Source organism: Carlito syrichta, unplaced genomic scaffold (assembly GCF_000164805.1).
Source record: "Carlito syrichta isolate Samal-C Ts95f unplaced genomic scaffold, Tarsius_syrichta-2.0.1 Scaffold85402, whole genome shotgun sequence".
In the NCBI taxonomy this organism is placed as follows: Eukaryota; Metazoa; Chordata; class Mammalia; order Primates; family Tarsiidae; genus Carlito; species Carlito syrichta.
The window spans coordinates 157,674-179,564 of record NW_007029498.1 but is presented as its reverse complement, the minus strand read 5'-3'; the positions used below and the strand labels follow the sequence as shown (position 1 = coordinate 179,564).

The 21,891-nt window shown below is 43.1% G+C and overlaps 1 protein-coding gene across 3 annotated transcripts in view; it reads left to right on the top strand.

Moving 5' to 3' along the window:
• Window positions 1-15,937: 15,937 nt before the first annotated feature.
• Window positions 15,938-21,891, top strand: part of LYN (LYN proto-oncogene, Src family tyrosine kinase) — a 68,688-nt gene continuing 62,734 nt past the window's right edge. Inside the window, exons 1-6 of one of the 3 annotated variants that reach the window (XM_008056752.1) lie at window positions 15,944-16,016; window positions 16,587-16,588; window positions 19,229-19,274; window positions 20,069-20,174; window positions 21,553-21,651; window positions 21,775-21,878. In XM_008056752.1, the coding sequence (XP_008054943.1) occupies window positions 15,944-16,016; window positions 16,587-16,588; window positions 19,229-19,274; window positions 20,069-20,174; window positions 21,553-21,651; window positions 21,775-21,878 (430 nt within the window). Of the gene's footprint in view, window positions 16,076-16,586; window positions 16,589-19,228; window positions 19,275-20,068; window positions 20,175-21,552; window positions 21,652-21,774; window positions 21,879-21,891 lie in introns of all 3 variants that reach the window. The other 2 variants (XM_008056744.1, XM_008056736.1) reach the window with 2 other exon arrangements.

Genomic DNA, 21,891 nt, shown 5'->3' with positions numbered 1-21,891 from the left:
GCATTCCAGCCTGGGCAACGGAATGAGACCCTGACTCAAAAAAAAAAAAAAAAAAAAGGAAGAAAGAAGAAAGAAAAAATATCATCCTTTCTTTATTGAATTGTCTTTGTTCCTTTGTCAAAGATCAGTTGATTATATTTGTGTGGTTCTATTTCTGGGCTCTCTATTCTGTTCATAATACACTTTTAAATGGGTCTTTTTGTTACTTTTAGTGAAAATAAAATCTATTAGTAACTAATCTTGGTTTGATTTATTTGGTCCTTAGTTTCTTATTATGGGAGGGATAGTAGGCAGAATAGATTATTCTTACTGTTTCTTCTGTCTTTATCGGATGAGATTAGCTCATTTTTAAGAATACAGTTAAAGTGATACTTTTCTTATATAAAGTTCCTAGTTTTATTCCAACAGACACCAGGTCTGTGTGTATGTCTTTGTGTCTGAGTTTGTGTATAGGCAGAGTGGCAGACATCTGTTTAGACAAGATTTCTAGTTATGTCCCTTACATTTTATAATGGGATATTAAACCTATATTTTACTAATGACTAAGAAATTGCTTTGTTCTCCCCCAGTCTGTAACAGAAAATGTGAGTTATTACCAGCAATTAAAACATCAGGTTTCTTGCCATGCAGCTTTCATCAGGGGACATTTAGCAATGTCTGGAGACATTTTTGGTTGTGTCAACTGGTAACAGAGAGACCTGGGGGGAGGGGGTGTTACTGGCATCTAGTGGGAGGAGGCCAAGGATGCTGCTGTAAGTATTCTACAATGCACAGAACAGCTCCCCAAAACAAATAATTTTCTGGCTTGAAATGTCAATAGTGCCAAGGTTGAGAAGCCCTGCTGTAGAGAAACAGACTTACTTATCTATGTGTATATATGGACATGAACATGTCCTCCTCTTTGCTCTGGCCTCTAGATAATATAGACTTTTGTAGACTTGGCATCTACACCAACATTCTGCTGCTTTTAGGTGTCTTGAACTTGGTTTCACTTTTACCTGATTTCATAATGGCTTCTATTATGTTACGTGCATTTATGTAAGCTGACTTAATTCTCAAAGTGAAAAACAAATACATGATTATATATATTTTGGAATGTAGGTGTCTGGATTGTTGATCATAAAAATCTGAGCCTAGAAACAAGGTTGATGTTTAACCATGCCTCTTGGTTGGTTGTACATGCATATTTCAGACTCTGCTTTTAATTTCCTCTTCTGGTCCTCTAAGTGGTCTATTGCTCTCTTATATACAAGTTTCCATGAGCTCATCTTGTTTTCATAGTGTTCCCTTTTATTGTTAAGAGAAACAAAACCAAAAACCCCCACTTGTTTCAGCAATGCCCTGTTGTCTTCCTCTGTCTGAAATTGCTCAACTAAGAGTGAAGCAAATGGAGATGAGCCACATGGCCGGGGCGTCTCACCACCCCCGCTGAGGGTGGTACCAGCACCCAGAGCCGCGACACAGGCCCTGGCCTTCCCTCTCTTCCTCCCGCGACTGGCTTTGCTCCAGCCACGCCAGCTCCTTCTCTGCCCCTCAGCTCACCTGGTGGTTGGACCTCAGCTTCTGCCTCACCCTCCCTGGTCACCTTCTGAGACACCCAGCTGGACCCTCACCATCCCTCCAGAGCACACTCAGAATCATCTGGATGAGCCTGGAGAAGTTGTCTTTATGTCTCGTAATAATCTTCATGATTGACATTTCATTTTCTTCTATAATCTTGGCAAAGACTGTGGCTCCAGCTGCATCCTTTCTAAGTCTTTTACTCCCACAGATAATCGGAGTTTAAGGACCTTAGGTCATGAGTTCAGATTCTCTTATTTTCCTTAAAAATTTTAAAAACGAGCCCTGTTCGGTGGCTCAACCTGTAATCCCAGCACTTTGGGAGGCTGAGGTGAGTGGATTGCCTGAGCCTGCGGGTTCGAGACCCACCTGGGCAACTTGGTGAGACCTCATCTCTACAATAAAATCAAAAATTAGCTGGGCATGGTAGCGCACACCTGTAGTTCCAGCTACTTGGAAGGCTGAGGCAGAAGGATCGCCGGCGCCCAGCAGGTCGAGGCTGCAGTGGCCGAGAGCGGCCACTGCATTCCAGTCTGGGTGACAGAGTGAGACTCCAACTCAAAAAAAAAAAAAAAATTAAAAACGTTTTTTCATTTTATATGTTATATATGTATAAAACCTTTATAGTTACATGTTATATGTATATAATAAAACACATTATAAACTTTATATAATTATATATAATTTACATATAGTATATATCATATATAATGTATCGTATACATAACTTGTATACATATTATATACAAGTTATATTTACGATATATGCAATATGTATATTGTTTGAGTATTATACACAAGTTATAGTTACAATATGCACTATATACCCAACTTGTATATATGTTATATGTGTGTAATAAAATATACTATATTTTATTTATAAACTATAAAATATGTTTATTTATCATATGAATTTACATATAATTTTTACAAAATGGGAACACTTTAAAAAAATTTTAGAATAAGAACTGAGCACAAGACCTAAAGGCCTTCAAACGCTAATATATGATGGAAAAAATAGAAATAAAAGCAAAAATACCTGTAATCCCCTTATTTACGGATAAATATTGTGATATTTTAATATATTTCTTCCTAGACTTTTCAATTTTGTTTATAATACTTTCTCCTCACAAAAATTGTATCATGCTATATTAGTTTACACCTTTTTCACATAGATATATTTATATTGTGAATGTCTTTTTATGTTAACAAATATGTATCTATGCTATCTTAATGGCTACATAGTATCCTTTTGTATTGAGATGTCATGTTCTAGATCAGTTTTCCAAAAACCAGTTAAGTGAAGGCCAATTTGATGATTTCTCAAATGTCCCAGAATATTTGTTTCTCTTGAATACTTGGATAGTGCTTTTATTTTTATTTTTAATTTTATTTTTGAGTTGGAGTCTCACCCTGTCACCCAGACTGGAGTGCAGTGACCGCTCCCGGCCACCGCAGCCTCGACCTGCTGGGCGCCGGCGATCCTTCCGCCTCAGCCTTCCAAGTAGCTGGAACTACAGTAGCACGCTACCACACCCGGCTAATTTTTTTTATTTATTGTAGAGATGAGGTCTCGCCTGTCCAGGCGGGTCTCGAACCCGTGGGCTCAGGCAATCCACTCACCTCAGCCTCCCAAAGGCGCAGGATTACAGGCTGAGCCACCGAGCCCGGCTTGTATACTTTATTTTTTAATTTTAATTTTATTTTTGAGTTGGAGTCTCACCCTGTCACCCAGACTGGAGTGCAGTGACCGCTCCCGGCCACCGCAGCCTCGACCTGCTGGGCGCCGGCGATCCTTCCGCCTCAGCCTTCCAAGTAGCTGGAACTACAGTAGCACGCTACCACACCCGGCTAATTTTTTTTATTTATTGTAGAGATGAGGTCTCGCCTGTCCAGGCGGGTCTCGAACCCGTGGGCTCAGGCAATCCACTCACCTCAGCCTCCCAAAGGCGCAGGATTACAGGCTGAGCCACCGAGCCCGGCTTGTATACTTTATTTTTTAATTTTAATTTTATTTTTGAGTTGGAGTCTCACCCTGTCACCCAGACTGGAGTGCAGTGACCGCTCCCGGCCACCGCAGCCTCGACCTGCTGGGCGCCGGCGATCCTTCCGCCTCAGCCTTCCAAGTAGCTGGAACTACAGTAGCACGCTACCACACCCGGCTAATTTTTTTTATTTATTGTAGAGATGAGGTCTCGCCTGTCCAGGCGGGTCTCGAACCCGTGGGCTCAGGCAATCCACTCACCTCAGCCTCCCAAAGGCGCAGGATTACAGGCTGAGCCACCGAGCCCGGCTTGTATACTTTATTTTTTAATTTTAATTTTATTTTTGAGTTGGAGTCTCACCCTGTCACCCAGACTGGAGTGCAGTGACCGCTCCCGGCCACCGCAGCCTCGACCTGCTGGGCGCCGGCGATCCTTCCGCCTCAGCCTTCCAAGTAGCTGGAACTACAGTAGCACGCTACCACACCCGGCTAATTTTTTTTATTTATTGTAGAGATGAGGTCTCGCCTGTCCAGGCGGGTCTCGAACCCGTGGGCTCAGGCAATCCACTCACCTCAGCCTCCCAAAGGCGCAGGATTACAGGCTGAGCCACCGAGCCCGGCTTGTATACTTTATTTTTTAATTTTAATTTTATTTTTGAGTTGGAGTCTCACCCTGTCACCCAGACTGGAGTGCAGTGACCGCTCCCGGCCACCGCAGCCTCGACCTGCTGGGCGCCGGCGATCCTTCCGCCTCAGCCTTCCAAGTAGCTGGAACTACAGTAGCACGCTACCACACCCGGCTAATTTTTTTTATTTATTGTAGAGATGAGGTCTCGCCTGTCCAGGCGGGTCTCGAACCCGTGGGCTCAGGCAATCCACTCACCTCAGCCTCCCAAAGTGCTGGGATTACAGGCTGAGCCACCGAGCCCGGTTTGTGCTTTTATTTTTAAAAAAACTTAATGCATCTTTAATGTTCTTTTCCCAGTTCTTCAAATGACGTGTCAGCATTTATAATTCTGTAATTAAAAAAATAAAATTTTAATTTGAGTTTAAATTTAAACTTAGATGCATCAGAAAGAAATTGGAAGTGACCAAAACAGTCCCAGTACGTATGGCATGCTTAAACTTTGGTTTCTGAAGGAAAAAGTAGAATGTGTTAATCTGGCAGTTGTTTGCAAAACTGTTTGACACGGAAGGACAGAACCATCCTGAGATATGGAAGGAAAGTGAGGAAGTGTAGAGGGTTACCAGAGAGAAGCAAAAAACTTGACCTTTAAATGTGGCAAAAACATGCCACTAAGGTTATTAGCTTAAAATCCTAAAACTGTGTGGGTGAGTAAAGTAATCTACCAACTACTATTAGCTAAAATTAATATAGTTCTAAGAAGACTCAACAATCCTTAGCTTTTAAAAACAGAACATTCCTTGAAAGGAATTCTTGAAAATCTTTTAAAACAAGTACATTTGATAAGAATTATTATACTCTTAAGCTAGGAAAATGACTCCAACTAATCCAAACCGTGTAAACGTAAGCTGTTAAAATGATCCCAGCTAATATGAAATTACATAAGGCTCCCAAATAGTTAATAGGTACAAATTGCAATGAATTTATTATCTTATGAGTTGGAAACGCTTACAGAATTGGTTTTTGGTGAAATGAATTTTGAGAGCTGATCTGCATTTATTTAACTAGTGACCTGTTATTTGGTAAACCAGCTTATTTCTGTATGGTATTTCAGATAGTTCCATAGTAAGTATCCTTTTATACAGAGCTCTGTGTAACTCCCAGTTATTTTCTTATAAATTATTTATTCCAGGAAGTGGTAATATTAGGTTAAGAAGTACATACATCCTAAAGGACCTTAACATGTATTGTTGAGTTAAAGATTGTATCACTTAGTCTCTCATGCTGAGCCCAGTGGTTTCATTTTATGGTGAGGAAATTAGTCCAGAGAAGAGAGTGGTTTTGTCCATAATGATAGGACTGTCGAGGCTGGCGCCTTATTATTCTTTCAACCAATCTGCTCTGGACTCCAAGCTTCCAGGTGTTTGACCCTCATACACTTCTTTAACTGTATTGCAATTCTTTTCTGGACCCACTCTAGTAAATGTAGTGATTAAAACTGGGTCGTCTTAAGGTTCTGATAAACACAGTTGATTTACTGTTTTCATGCATTATGATTTCAGAATATCTCAGAATCAGGTTAGCTTAACGTGTTCCCACTATACCGTCATGTAGTACTAACTGCATAACCCCTGGGTCTTCCAGTGGCTGTACTTATGTCTTTAAGTGGCTTCAAACCAAGTAAAGATATCAGCAAACATAAGGTAAATTAAAACATGTCAGATATGGATTATGCGGGCATGAAGGAAGTTAATAAATGGGAAGCTATTGAACATATACAGTCTTTATTTGTCAGCTAAATATTTTAAAATTTAAAAAATGAACAGGCCAAGTGTGATGGCTTGTGCCTATAATCCCAGTGCTTTGGGAGACAGAGGTAGGAGGATCGCTTGTGGCCTGAAGTTCAAGAATAGCCTGGGTGACATAGTGAGACCCCATCATGAAAAATAGAAATAAAGCCGGGCTCAGTGGCGCAGCCTGTAATTCGCGCTTTGGGAGGCTGAGGTGAGTGGATTGCCTGAGCCCGCGGGTTCGAGACCCGCCTGGGCAACTTGGTGAGACCTCATCTCTACAACAAATCAAAAATCAGTTGGGCGTGATAGTTCCAGCTACTTGGAAGGCTGAGGCGGAAGGATCGCCGGAGCCCAGCAGGTCGAGGCTGTGGTGGCCAGGAGCGGCCACTGCACTCCAGTCTGGGTGACAGAGTGAGATGCCAACTCAAAAAAAAGAAAAAAGAAATAAAATTATTTGGGCATGGTGGCAAGCACCTGTAGTCCTAGCTCCTCAGGAGGCTGAAGTGAGAGGATCTCTTGAGCCTAGGAATACAATCCAGCCTGGGCAACAGAGTGAGACCCCATCTCTTAAATAAATACGTAAATAAATAGATAATAAATAAACAAGTAAAGAGGAAACCAGCCGTACTTCACTATGTCTCTCTTTTTGGGGATGGGGGGATATTTTTAGATTTTTTGTCGTTGTTGTTGATAAAATTTGCATGCCATAAAATTCACCCATTTGAAGTATCCAACTCAGTGGCTTTTAGTATTTTCTCAACATCGTATACCGTCACCACCTATTCTAGAAGCCACTGCATTTTATGTGCGGCAGAGTTGCCAGATATATTCACTGCCATTCAGCTGTGCAGACAAAGAAAAAACACTTCAGATTTGGTGACTACACTTTCCTCAGCCCTCCAAAGAGCAGCAGGTGGGAAAACAACTCAAGTTTGCCAAGTCAGGTCAGAATCTTTTCCAGTTTAAATAGTCTGTCTTCCTTCACGACGCCCTTTCCTCGCAAGAAGCGCTTGTCCCCCACCTTTCTTCTTCTTCTTCCCCTGACTTCTTTCCGAGATGGTATCTCAGGAGATGCAGGGTTGCTGTTGTCCTGTTTTGGGGGGGGGAAAAACCACAGGTTCACCTCATGTTCTGTGTATACCTGTGGTCTTGCTGGGTTGGTCTGGGCCGTCGACTGGCTCGCCGAGATTTGACTGGGTTTGGGGCATGTTAGACGGTCACCCACCGTAAGAGGCTATGGACTCTGAGAAGCTTCTGGATCCCCTGAAAATCTTGACAGGCTGAGCGAGGGGAGCCCTGAAACAGCATCCAGCTCTTTCATCCAGTCTCCGCCTTTCCTCACTGCTTCATCCCAGGTGCGACATGAAGGGAGGAGGAACGGGGGCCCCTCCTTGGGACCTAGAGACACCCCTCCTGTGTCGAGGGATGTGGACCCTGTCACTCGCTAGAGATTATTTTTTTTTCCAGAGTACAGCTGTTGATTGCACACATTTTTAAATTTTATTTATTTATTTATTTATTTATTTGAGTTGGAGTCTCACTCTGTCGCCCAGACTAGAGTGCAGTGGCCGCTCCCAGCCACCGCAGCCTCAACCTGTTGGGCTCCAGCGATCCTTCCGCCTCAGCCTTCCAAGGAGCTGGAATTACAGGCGCGCACTACCACGCCCGGCTGATTTTTTCATTTATTGTAGAGATGAGATCTCGCTGCCCAGGCGGGTCTCGAACCCTCAGGCTCAGGCAATCTACTCACCTCAGCCTCCCAAAGGCACGGAATTACAGGCTGAGCCACCAAGCCCGGCTGCACACATTTTAAAAGGTTTAGTCAAATAGACCAAAGCCCATATCATCATCAAACTCTTCAGATTCTTCCTTCTTTGCTTCTGCTTTCTTCTCCTCAGCTGGAGCAGCAATGGCAGATGGAGGGGGGCAGGGGAACCTCCAGTTGGGGCAGCCTCAGCAAGCTAGATACTCTTTTTTTTGTTTCTGTTTTTGTTTTAAGTCAGAGTCTTACTCTGTCGCCCAGGCTGGAGTGCAGTGGCTCGCTCACAGCCACCCCAGCCTCGACCTGCTGGGCTCCGGCGATCCTTCCGACTCAGCCTTCCAAGTAGCTAGAACTACAGGCCCGTGCCACCATGCCAGGCTAATTTTTTGATTTATTGTAGAGATGAGGTCTCGCCAAGTTGCCCAGACTGGTGTCTTGAACCCGCAGGCTCAGGCAGTCCTCTCTCCTCGGCCTCCCCAAGTGCTGGGATTGTAGGCGTGAGCCACCACGCCCAGCCACTAGCTAGAGTCTTAAGGTCATTTCCCAGCCCACCCCTCTTTCCCAACTGATACTTTGTAGTCAAAGCAGATGGGGGCTGGCAGACACCTTGGATGTAGCTACTATCTCAGTCTTCACTCTTTCCAGTGTCTTCCAGGCACCTCTTTCTCACTTCTTGTACATCAAGAAGCACTGGTAAATCTTGTCCCCCCTTCCTTCTAGAGGGAGCCCAATGACTCAACCTTTGTCACAGACTGGAGGTGACACCTGTACCCTAGAAGCAGCTCTCAGGGCCTTGATCACAGACTGGAGGTGACACCCGTACCCCTAGAAGCAGCTCCGTGACCTGAGGGATTACCAAATACGAAAAACAACATTGGCGTAATTACCCCCAAACACTGCTTCTGTTACAGATGCGATTTAAACCTTAGGGGATTATGTTCATAATGTGAGGTCCCTAAAGAAAAAACAAAACAAAACAAACACGCCTTAGGGAGAATTTTATGTTGCAGGCTGCGCAAATGGAGAAAGCCAGGCTCTGCAGCCTGGCCAACCTGACTCACCCCCTTACCCACCGTGTTGACTCCGGCTTTCTGGGAGATGTTATGGAGGAACAATGACCATAGCTTGTAAGGAGAAAAATCTTGGTTGCTTAAGGAAAGGAAGTCTGGCTACGTCCTTTTCAGTGCTAGCTCTTTTAAAAGGGTTTTAGGAAAATTGACAGAAGACTGAACTGTTTAAGTTACGGTTACTAGAGTTGGTTGTGGAGATGAGTTCTCCCACTGTCCCAAGGCTACCAGCCAGGCTTCCCTAATGCCTCTTTGCCAGGTAGTTTGGAGAGAATATTCAACTCTTCCAAAGACTTTTCTCTCCTCTGAGCCTCATTTCTGAAAGTAAGGAAAACAATCCGAGGGCATCTAAAGGTTTCTGTGTTGGTAGCGAAATAAATCTTCTCTTGAGTTACAGGAATGATGGTGGAATGCAGCCGGGCGAGCTGGAAGGCCTGATTTTAGGGATGAATTCCTATAAGTGATGCTTGAGCCAAGCTTGAATCTAATTTGAAGCTCAAGACCACTTTTGTTTCAGATTGGTACCACCCATTTCTGTTTCCTCGGGGCTTTCTTTCTCTTCCTCTTGTCTTTCTAAGCTTTCTAATTCAGAAAACTCTTGAAGATGGAGCCCCCTCCATAGACAGGCAGCAAGGCCTTGCTTGGATTAAGAGCAGTCTTTAGACGGGAAGAAAAGTTTCTAGTGTTCTATAGTTCTGCAGGGTGGCTATAATTAACAGCAATATATTGTATATTTTTAAATAGCTGGATGATTGAAATCTGAATGTTCCCAACACAAGAAATGAAACATTAAAAATAATAAAAGCAAAGAAAAAAATTGCTGCTTTGAAACCAGACCAAATTTCGGTGGTACCTGAGACTTTTGATAACCTGGCACAAGTTCATCCTTGTCCACGAAATGCCAGGCATAAAGTAGGCACTTACATTGTTTAACACTTTTTTCCCCTTCATAGACATTTATGTTTGTTTGTTTCTGACACTCGCAGACATTTATGGCTACTCCATTTGCTTTTAGGTAAATGACCATTTGATATTGCTAAGTCAGACAGTGGATGCAGGAATTGAGTTCAGCAGTCTAATTCCATAGTTCTTAATCCAAGATATTTTATGAATTGTGTCTTTCTTGGGAATTTTCTATAGAGAACTTCTGTATAGGATCTTGCTATGTGCAAGTGGACTTTAAAACCTAACCAATGGGTGGTCTCAGATCTTTTTCTGTGTGTGTGTGTGTGTGTGTGTGTGTGTGTGTAATTTTTTTCAGTCAGCAATTCTTGATTGTTTGGTCAAGAATATTCAAGTATACTTTTTTTTTTTGAGTTGAGTGTCTCACTCTGTCACCCAGGTCTGCAGTGCCATGGCACAATCATGGCTCACTGCAGCCTTGACCTCTTGGGCTCAATCAATTCTTCCACCTCAGCCTCCCCAGTACCTGGTATCACATCACATGCCTGACTAATTTTTAAATTTTTTTGTAGAAATGAGGTTTTGCTATTTTGTCTAGACTGGTCTCAAACTCCTGGGCTCAAGCAATCCTCCTACCTCAGCCTCCCGAAGTGCTGAGATTACAGGCATGAGCCACCATGCCGAGATTACAGGTATGAGCCACCATGCCTGGTCCAAATATACATTTTAAGAATGTCCAAGTATACATTTTATACTCTGCTTTTTAACCCACTTATAATGTGTCACTTTGCCTTAATTTAGTGAACTATCTCCTAATGATGGGTGTCTAGATTGTTTTTTTTTTTCTTTGAGTGTGAGTCTCACTCTGTCACCCAGGCTGGAGTACAGTGCTTGCTCACGGCCACCGCAGCCTCAAACTGCAGGCTCAGGGGATCCTTCCACCTCAGCCTTCCAAGCAGCTGAAACTACACACATGGGCCACCACACCCTACTGATTTTTAAAAATTTATTATAGAGACGAGGTCTCGCCAAGTTGTCCAGGCTGGTCTCGAACATGTGGGCTCAGGCATGAGCTACTGCACCTGGCTTTAGATTGTCTTTATATTGTGTAAATACTGGGAAGGCTGAAGCAGAAGGATCGTCGGAGTCCAGCAGGTCGAGGCTGCGGTGGCCGGGAGCGTGCCACTGCCCTCCAGCCTGGGCGACAGAGTGAGACTCCAACTCAAATAATAATAATAATAATAATAATAATGCTAGTGGAAACACCCGCATGCCTTCGTGCAGTGCATTCAAAGAACAGATCCCCAGAAGTGGATTCCAAGTGTACCATTGCTTCTTTGTCAAGCAGGTAGATAATAAGGCATGGGTAGATCTTATCAGAGACAAGAGGATGATAAACTAGGAATTATGGTCTATTATCCCCGAGTCTGGGATAACTTTTTGGTTTCTTAAAAAATCACTCTTTTATTATTCTAAGGCCCTTAAATGAGGATAAGCCACCTGAATGAATATTTGTTGAAAGAAAGCCTTTTTAGAAAGAAGAGTCACCAGTCTCTCATTTTTCTGTTGGGTGTTCCTTTGTGATTATTAAAGGATTGCCCCAGCCAGGCGCAGTGGTTCACGCCTGTTAATCTCAGCACTTTGGGAGGCAGAGGCAAGAGGATTGCCTGAGCCCATGGGTTTGAGACCAGTCTGGGCAACTTAGTGAGACTTTGTCTGTACAATAAGTAAAAAAATTAACCAGGCATGGTGGTGCGTGCCTATAGTGCCAGCTACTTGGAAAGCTGAGGCGGAAGGATCACCTGAGCCCAGCAGGTCGAGGCTGCAGTGGCTGTGAGCTTGCCACAGCACTCTAGCCTGGGCGAGACAGAGTGAGTCTCTGACTCAAAAAAAAAGAATTGCCCAGTGTTTGTGTCTCTTCAGACCATGGAGCTGAACTTTCACAGAGAACATCTCAGAGTTGTATTTGCATGTCAAAGCCTCAGTTATTATCTTTTAAACCAAAAGTCTCTGCCTATAAAATGTGCCCTCAGTTACTGTTCAAAACATGGCATTGAATGCACTGCCAACTACATCATCCACAGGGCTTTATACAAAGTCTGCGAAGCCAACTTGGATTCCAATGCAGAGCCTGGTCAGCCTCTCTCTCCCACTGTGATTCATGACCTTCCCTGGCCCTTCCTACCTGCAACCTCAGATGTGTAGGTTGGTTCTAGCAGATCTGTTACCCACAGGGTTACCACATTTGCATTCTTCTCATTTCCTTGGCTCTAGTTTTCTGTTTTTTATTTTATTAACCTTGTTATTGACTCCTTTGTGGTAAAGTATTTCAAATCCTTCTGAAAAGAGGAAGGATATAAAAAGAGTCTCTTTGTTTGGCATTGTTAATAAATAGATAAAACTTGAATTTCAAAGTAACCATCTTATGGTTAAGTGGTGAGAGCCCAGGCTGTAGATTGAGCTTGACTTAGACTTGAACCTAGGGTGCTGTGTGAGTGGGTCTGAGGCCCACCATTCCTTAGCTTGGCTGTGTGCCAGTCATCTGACTTCTCTGAGCCTCAGTTTGCTCCTGTAAAATGAGAATCATAATTTGGTCGTAGTGTGTCTTCCAGGATTCAATAAGATGTTTTGGACGTTATAAGCAAATAATACTAAATTATTAGTACTAAAGTATAAATCATTGTAAAGTGTGGCTCATATCACTTGGAAACATGTAACCGCTTTCTGAGTTTTTGTCAGGAGCAGATTGTATTTTCTACTTTTCTGGAACCTTGTAACACAGCACACAGAGTTGCAAGACCTGGTCTGAGTTAAGGTTGTTATCCCCGGTGTCACAAGGAGGTGCTCTCTGAAGCTTCTAGCAGGAGTGTGTCTGAATTGGGAGCCCCAAATATGTCCTGTGCCAAGTGGGCAGCGAGCATGGCAGCCCCTGCCTGAGACAGAAGGCCATACTTGTTCTCCATGTGAAGTGGTGTTTTGATGTGTTTTCGTCTACAGTACTTACATTTGGTGTTTAATTATCCATGGCGATGGCAGGAAGGAAAAACATAAAGCCTCCGCAAATGGCAGTCTCTCAGTCTTGTGTTCTTGGATGACACCACAAGTCGATTTTCATCCTTTCTCTTCCCAAGGCCACTGCCCTTGGACAATTGTCATCGTCTTTTCCACTGTACCCCTTCAGAGGCTGGGGTACGGATTCTCCCCCTCCGTGCTTCCTACAGAATTCTCTGACAGACACAGAGCTCAGTGTGTCATTTCTCGGAAAAATTTCCTGTGACTCCCAGCTACTCAGGAGGCTAAGCAGCAAGGATTACTTGAACCCAGGAGTTGAAGACCTGTCTGGGGCCCATAGTAAGACCCCTTCTCAAAAAAGGAAGGAAGGAAGGAAGGGAGAGAAAGAAGGTAAAAGAAAAGAAAAAAAGAATCAACGTTCCTCCACTCTCTGTTGAAATAAGGCCCCACTACTTGGCATGCTGGCCACGTGCTTTGCTAATGCATCTCCCTGCTTCGTGCACACGCACAGACGCACCACTGGGGCTTCTAACATTTAAAAAAATATTTTTGCCTAAAGTTGTTCGTACTATCCTCTTATTTTTTGCCCTCCAACTTTTTTATTTTGAAAATTACAAGTCTACAGAAAGAAATGAAAGAACGTGTCCTTTTCTTAGATTCACTAATTTTGAAAATAGTTGACACATTTGCGCCTTCCTTCTCTCCCCTCCTTCTCGTTTTGGCTGAAGTGTTGGAAGTTGCAAATACTTCCTCTTCCCCCCCCCCCAGCTTACTATGTGCTCAGGGGTCCCCGCTACTGGGGGGCTTTCCTAGTACCGTATTTGCTCATTTATGAAGCAACATTTCAAGGGCTGACCAGTTAAACACAGCTTTTTGGGGTGGGGAGTGTCGGGGAGACTGGCAAAAAAAAACAAATCACATGCTTATGTACAGATCAACTCTAAACCCCTCTTCATTTCAGAAACTTTAGTATATGAAAAAACGTGCTGTTTCGAATCAAAGAAGTACTTGCTTCCCCTTTATTTTGGGAACTACGGCTCACTAGTTTCAGAAAGAGGTGTGGCCGTCCTTCTGGGGCTTCTCACCTCAACGAATGAAACTATAAACAAGCTGGAGTTCCCAGAGCAACTGGAAGCCTGCAGGAGGGTAGGCAGGGACAGGCTTCTGGCTGCTCTGCCGTGGGGAAGGGAGGGTGGGGAGGGGAGTGTTCCGAGAAGATCCTTGAGGCTTCTTAGAACAATTTCTCCCCTGTGAGGTATTGCCTAATCTGCACCATCTCCCTTCCCCAAACTGGAAGTCATCTCTTCTTCCTCTAAAATGAACTCTCAGCAGTGGCCCCCAAATTTAGCAGTGCTTCAGAATTACACCGATCACCCGGGAGCACCATGCCTCCACTGAACCCCCAAAGACTTTCCTGGAATGTGTCCAGAGAATCCATTCTGGGAAAAGCAGCATTTAGGCCGGGCACAGTGACTCACACCTGTAATCCCAGCACTTTGGGAGGCCAAGGCGAGAGGACTGCCTGAACCCAGGGATTCGAGACCCGCCTGAACAACTTGGTGAGACTGCGTCTCTACAATAAATCAAAAAATTAGCCGGGCATGGTGGCGCGTGCCTGTAGTTCCAGCTACTTAGAAGGCTGAGGTAGATGGGTCACCTGAACCCAGCAGGTCGAGTCTGCGGTGGCTGTGAGCGTGCCCAGCCTGGATGACAGAGTGAGACTCCGATTCAAAAAAAAAAAGAAAGAAAGGAAAGCATCTTTTAATGGAGCTCATAACAGAGTTTATTTTATTTTTGACCCTGAGACTGTACTGTAAGGCAAGAATCATACCTGATTCAAATGTTCAAAGTCATCTTTTCAGAGTACTGTGTATAGTGTTCTGCTCATCCTAGTATGAATCCAATCACCGAATGACAGTGTTAGCATTTAGATGAAAGGTGCCATTCTACACTGGTCAAGCACACTCCCTCCTCGCCAGGTGGCTGGCTTTCCTCTGCAACCCTATCTGGAAATATGGCTTGTGGAGGTCATTGTTTTGCCTTTAATGCCACCACCTCTCCTGGTTTCCAGGCTCAAATATCTCACTGGGTACCCCCTACTGGATTTGACCACCTAGATGTTCCCACCAGCATCTTGTCTCCCACACTTGTGTTCCGCCTTTATTTCCAGCCTTGGTGAAGGCCACCACCATCTTCCTAGGCACCGGCCATGTAGTTGGAGCCAGATTCTATACATTCTAGTTCTTTTTTTTTTTTTTTTTTGAGTTGGAGTCTCATTCTGTCCCCCAGATTGGAGTGCAGTGGCCGCTCCCAGCCACCACAGCCTCGACCTGCTGGGCTCCGGCGATCCTTCTGCCTCAGCCTTCCAAGTAGCCGGAACTACAGGTGCATGCTACCACACCCGGCTAATCTTTTGATTGATTGTAGAGATGAGGTCTTATCAAGTTGCCCAGGCGGGTCTTGAACCTGCGGGCTCAGGCCAATCCATTCACCTCAGCCTCCCAAAGCACAGGATTACAGGCTGAGCCACCGAACCCGGCTACATTCTAGTTCTTAATCCCACCTGCCCTTGAAGCCTCCAGCCCCCTAAATTCACCTTGCACACTGCTGATTGGGTGTATCACTTGTTTTCAGGGAAAACAAAAAAACAAAAGCCAGCATTGCATTCAGCTCATGCATCCAACCCTGACTACCTGCTTCTTGACTATAGTGCTTAGTGTCACAGAGCTGGTTCTTGGAGGAGCCTGGTTGATCTGACTCTAGGAAAGTGCCATGTTCTCTTGAGGTTACTATTAAGTTCCTTCTTCCTGAAATCCTTTACTGACTGCAGTTCGGCTGGCATTCCTCCCATGTTGACTCGCATTTCCTTCGGGGAGCTTCTCCTGCCAACGTCTTTTTTCCTCTTGCCTAAGTTAGATGGTCTTTCTTAGGGTCCGTGCATCCTCTGTCACTGAGACTTCACACATCTTCACTATTGATACAAGAATGTGAGTACATTGAGAGCAGGAATTATGTCCTGCTGACTTAAAATGAATGCCCAATTTGTGTTTGTTGGATGAGTGAATGAACAAGAAATCTGTCTGTGAGCAGTACCCACATTTGAGTTTATTCATCTATGTGTGATAAAGAATAAAAGTATGCTCTTTTTACTTTTCTTTAATGGAGAAACTTTGGTGGCTTAGAGCCTGTTCTGGAATGGTAAAACAATGTCATTGCTTTTATATTCCAACAGGAAATATGGGATGTATAAAATCAAAAAGGAAAGACAATATGAATGACGACGGAATAGATTTGAAGACTCAACCAGTACGTAATACTGACCGAACTATTTATGTGAGAGATCCAACGTCCAATAAACAGCAAAGGCCAGTAAGTAGATAGTCGCAGGGGAGAATTCCCACAGCAGGATCAAAGCATGGCTGCACAGTTTAAACACCGATCTCTAATATGTGCATGCAGAGACATCACGTTGATTCCTTGGGCCTCAAATAATTTTTGGTGTGCTCCGTAACTTAATCCTTTGAAGATGCATAAACATTTTAGGGAAAACTAGGCCACTTATTGTGCAATAAAGGGACCCTGGGTCATATTCTTTGTGTGGAGAAAATCATCTTTCATACTATTGGTGCAAAGACCCGAGCACTAAGACCTTACATGTGTGTGTGCGTGTGTGTGTGTGTGTGTGTGTGTGTGTGTGTATATATATAGGCTTCTGTGACTTTGGAGAGGTAGTGAGATTAGCACAGCGGTGGTCTGGAAGCAAAAGAATGATGGATGCAAGTCAGGAGCTCAAATAGGCGCTAATATGCCTTTTGGTGTCTCATACGTTATCTCATCTTGTCATGTCTTCAGTTACATCAAAATAGTACAGATCCTGAAGTTGTCATAAGTTATTTTAGTGAATTAAAAGATTAAGAAAAAACACATCTCATTCTGCCTTCTAACTGCAGACAAATACTGCGTTAGAAATTTTATGTGAATGAACAATGTGCTGTGTGATGCATTTGGGAAACAGTAAAGAAAAAATGAAAATCACATTTCGTGGAAAGGAAGAACAAAGCTTTGGATAATTACAACTTCAAATCCACTTGATTTCAGATCTTAAATCTTTTGAATATGTGTATTTTGTCACTATATATGTGTGTGTATGTGTATATATATTCTCTCGTTGCCTAGTTTTTATAGCATTTAACCTGGAAGCAGCTTATTCCAGGTTAGCCCCAATGCCTTTATAAAGAATTTTCCTATTTTCTCTGGTTTGACATGTTTTTAAGTGCCTTGGCATTTTAGAAATGCATTCTTGTTATTGAGCCCTTTTGGCTGCCTGCCCTCCAGCCTGTCCCCATTATCCTGCAGGTAGGTCACATCCACAACATAGCAAAGTCACATGTCATCACTGAGGCTGATAAGTCAGAACTGGTCTTCTTAAGCAGAAGTGGCGATGGAGAGTGGATATATTAGGCTATTAAGTTGTCGTATGTGATGATCCTGGATAGACAAATTAATGATGTAATTTTTTATATAGAAATATATATCCTCAAAGTATATAAGATTATTGATTGTTTCAATGATCCAGTGATAACACATATAAATATAAAATGTAAAGACCTATTATATAAGTAGGTACAGATAAAGAACATATATAAATGTGACTCACAGAAAGGAAAATAAGGGGAATAGTTTTCTTATAGACTACAAAGTTCTCGTTAAAAAATCTGTGGGTTTTTTTAATCTGGTACCACATACTGCAGATTTTCCATGCTTTAAAACTCAAATTATTTTGTTTTTAAATGATGAATGAATATGCCCTTTATTCAGGAAAGCAAAGCAAAGGAGCACAGTACAAACTTAGACAATTTTTTTTTCTCTTGTTCAGAGCAAAGGAGATTAAAAATCAAATTAGAAAGCAGAAGTAGTCAGCAGGTTGGGAATCTTTCAATTCCCTCATGTATATCATAAGTATTGTAGTTTGTGCCTTCTGTGGTCACAGATGCCCTCACTTCATGAGCCAGTTGGCCTGGCTTTCTTCCATGGCCATAAATCGCACTCTCGGCCCTGGCCTGGTGTGCCAAAATGCATGCTATGGATTGATTACAAGGGAAATCTGGTGAGAGTAAAGTAGAATGGAAGCAAATTCAACAACACTCCACAAAAAGCCATTTTGAGGAGAATTCTAGTGTGATGTTATGGGTTTTGGTCTTATAAAATATGAACTAAACAATTGTAAATTAAGGGCTCTTTGATATTTAAAAATCAGCTTCCTGCTTTCAGGATTATTTAGTTAGTTTCTCATCTTTTAATTATGCCCTCTAAATCATATAAAATAAATCATGGTTTTTAGTTTTATACTAAAAACCAGTATAAAACTTCTTGAAGCAAGTTTTGAAGGCTAGAATGGACCCATGGGTTTTCTGATACTGTAGTCTAATAATTTCCAACTCTCCCTCCCCTTGAATTGAAGATTTCATGGGCTGACTTTCATCAGAAATTTACATTGTAGTACAAACCATTTTGGTCCTATTCTATGAAGTCACTTTAATCAAAGAGAAACAAATGTTACACGGTTTGCAGCGTAGGCCTCTGATAGCGCCTCCCTTACAAGAGACTCTGAGCCCTAGCGTGGCCTCTCAGGGCACTATGAGAAAAAGGAATTTGATTTGAGGGTAATTGAGGGGGCCGTTTGTGCCATCAGACCCTTCCGCGTGGCCTCTCAGGGCACTATGAGAAAAAGGAATTTGATTTGAGGATAATCGAGGGGGCCGTTTGTGCCATCAGTCCCTTCCCAATCATTCACCTCCCAACTAAAATATCAGGGGTGCCATCTGTCCCCGTGATGGAGCCAGGGTTGGCCCGAGAAAGCCTGGATCATTAGGACTTGCTCTCCACTACCAGTAACAGAGCCCCAGCCGAGCATTTTTTAGACGCCTAGGAAACCTGGGGATGGGCAGTCCCGGGCTGAGGTGGCAATTCTGTCAAGTCACCATGCCCAGCCACTTCCGTCTGTCATCTTCCTGCCCTGGTATTTGGTTTCCGTGGCTGCTGGGACTTCAGCCTTCACTTGTTTCTAGGCAGAGAGAAGGAAGCAAGGGAAGAGGAGCACCTTCAGCAAAGCCCCACACAGCCATTTTGCTGACAGATACGTTTCCTCCCTCACCTGCCTAGGGGACCAGAGAGTTTGGAAGTATCGTCACTGAGCTGGGCAGATTACCACCCCAAATAATACTAGGGTTCTGTTACCAAATAAGGGGAGGAATTGCAATGGGGTGAGCACCCAGCAGCCACCGCCCAGAGCCATGCTCACTCCCTACTACCCCAGAGAAATGACAAGAGCCATGTCCCTGAGTTTGTCAGTCGAATGTAGCTCTACAGACTTTTCTCTCTGTATTCCACCTATTCCTTCCTGCTTGATAAATTGCCAAATACAAACACCATCTGCTACCACTGCAAACATGATATACGACATGAATGTGAGTAAGAAAAGCTACACGTGACTTTTTTTTTCTAACAACTACTCTCTCGTAGGTTCCAGAATCTCAGCTTTTACCTGGACAGAGGTTTCAGACTAAAGGTATGTTTGCATAGCCACGTGGTTAGATTTTTTTTTCCTTTCCTGTTAGAGCTTCTATAAAGTAGTCATCCTAGATTTTCTTTTAACTGTAGGAAGATATCTCAAGCATAAAATTTGCCATATTAACCATTTTAAGTGTATGTTTCAGTGGCATTAAGTACATTCGCATTGTTGCGCAACCGTCACCACCATCCATCTCCAGAACTTTTTATCTTCCTCCTTTAAGCAATGTCTCCCCTCCCCCCAACAACCAATGTCCTACTTTCTGTGTCTTTGAATTTGGCTACTCTGTGTGCTTCCTGTAAGTGGAATCATTCAGTATGTGCCTTTTTGTCATGGACTGATTTCACTTAGCACAATGTTCTCAAGGTTCACCCGTGTTGTAGCAGGTGCCAGAAGTTCACTCCTTTTTAAGGCTGAATAATATTTCACTGTGTGTGGACACCACGTTTTGTTGAACCATTCATCTCTGATGGACACTTGAATTATTTCCACCTTTGGGCTGTTGTGAATAACGCTGCTGTGAACATGGCCGTATCATTTCTTAAATAGAGTTAGAATTCTAGTTGTAGGTTTATAAGGCTAACGATGACAAATACGGCACACAGTGTGTCCCGCGTGTTACTTTCTGGAGACCATGTAGACCCTGAGCCCACCAAATAGGAGGCACACGTCCTTATTCCAGCTGCCCTCTCTTAGTGCCTCATCTTATCCTCTGGGCCCCACAAGGATTTGTTAGATCATTTTTGCTGATATATTCTTACAGGTGTTCGTTCCCTTGTGTTCATTTTTAGATCCGGAGGAGCAAGGAGACATTGTGGTGGCTTTGTACCCCTATGATGGCATCCACGAGGATGACTTGTCCTTCAAGAAAGGAGAGAAGATGAAAGTTTTGGAGGAGTAAGTGTTCCCAGCATGCTGTGGCGCTGCTCCTTTTCACGGGCCTCTGAGTCCTGTAGGCTGTCCGCTTATTTCGTTTCAGCCCTGCAGTGATAGCCAGACACCCTTCTTGCGGTAGCGTGAGGCCTCCAAGCCTCTTTGCGGTCAGTAGGACTTGGGCAGTGGAAGGAGTAGAGCCACAGGAATTTTCCTTTTAAGTCTGACTGTGAGCACGCTCTAGGAGGTGTTCCTTTTGAGACAAGCTAGTGTCTTCCTTTATCCAACTGTGCTACCTAAAGAAGCCTGCGTCTGTGTGGCATCTGCATGTTTTTTTGTTTGTTTTTTGAATTGCAGTCTCACTCTGTCTCTGAACACAGTGAACACACTTTAATTGTAAGGCTGGTTTCTTTTGCTTTAGTCTCTAAATGTACTTTTATTCATCAAGAGGAGTGCATTTTCTCGCTGGATTCTGGGGTTCCAGGGACATTCTTTACTCACCCCCCAAAATAAACACCTTAATTGTTGTCATAGCTCATGAGTCTTGTATATAGACACTTTTTTTCCTTTTTAGTTGACAGGGATACAGAGTAATATTTCTAGACATGTAGCCAATGTGTAATGATCAAATCAGAGTAAGGAGCATCTCTATTGCCTCAAACATCTATCATTTCTTTGTGTTGTGAACACTCAAAACCCTATCTTCTCGCATCCTTTTTCTCTCTTTTTAATAGCTTTCTTGAGAATTAACAATACCATGCAATTCGCCCATTTAAGATGTGCAATTCAGTGGTCTTCAGTATATTCACAGAATCGTGCAGCCATCACCACAGTGTTTTAGAATATTTTCAACACCCCAAAGAGAAACCCTGCACCCCTGAGCCATCATCCTCCAGTCTCTCCAGCCTCAGAAATCCACTAATCTACTTTTAATCTCTAAATATCAGTCTATTCTGAACATTTTACCTAAATGGGATCATACAGCATGTGGTCCTTTTTGAGTGATTCCTTTCACTTTGTCTGATGTTTTCAAGGCTTATCCACGTTGAGGTCTGTGTCTGTACTTTATTCCTTTTTACTGCTGAATAATAGTTCATTGGATATGCCAGATTTATTTAGTCATTCATTTGCTGTAGACATGTGGGTTGTTTCTACCTTTTGGCTTTTATGAATAATTCTGCTTTGAACATTTGTGCTCAAGTTTTTGTAGAGACATATGTTTTTCTCTTGGGAATACGTTGTGGAGTGGAATTGCTGGGTCATAACTCTATGTTTTCAAACGCATTTAAATTTTTTATCGATACATAATTCTTATACATATTTAGGCAGTGCATGTGTATTTTGAGGCATGCATAGAATAAGTAATTCTCGAGCTTCTTTTCGCTGTGTATTTCTATTCCAGGCATGGAGAGTGGTGGAAAGCTAAATCTCTTTCAACAAAGAGAGAAGGGTTCATCCCCAGCAACTACGTGGCCAAAGTCAACACCTTAGAAACGGAAGAGTGAGTCCTTCCATGTCGTCATCGTCTATGGTTTTGTTTTTACTGCATTGTATTTCTGGATGTTCTTCATCTTTTTCTTGGCCTGGAACATAATACACCTGAAATGTTCAAATGTCTTCCCAGGTGGTTTTTCAAGGATATAACCAGGAAGGATGCAGAAAGGCAGCTTTTAGCACCGGGGAACAGCGCTGGAGCTTTTCTTATCAGAGAAAGTGAAACATTAAAAGGTAGGAAGCAGTT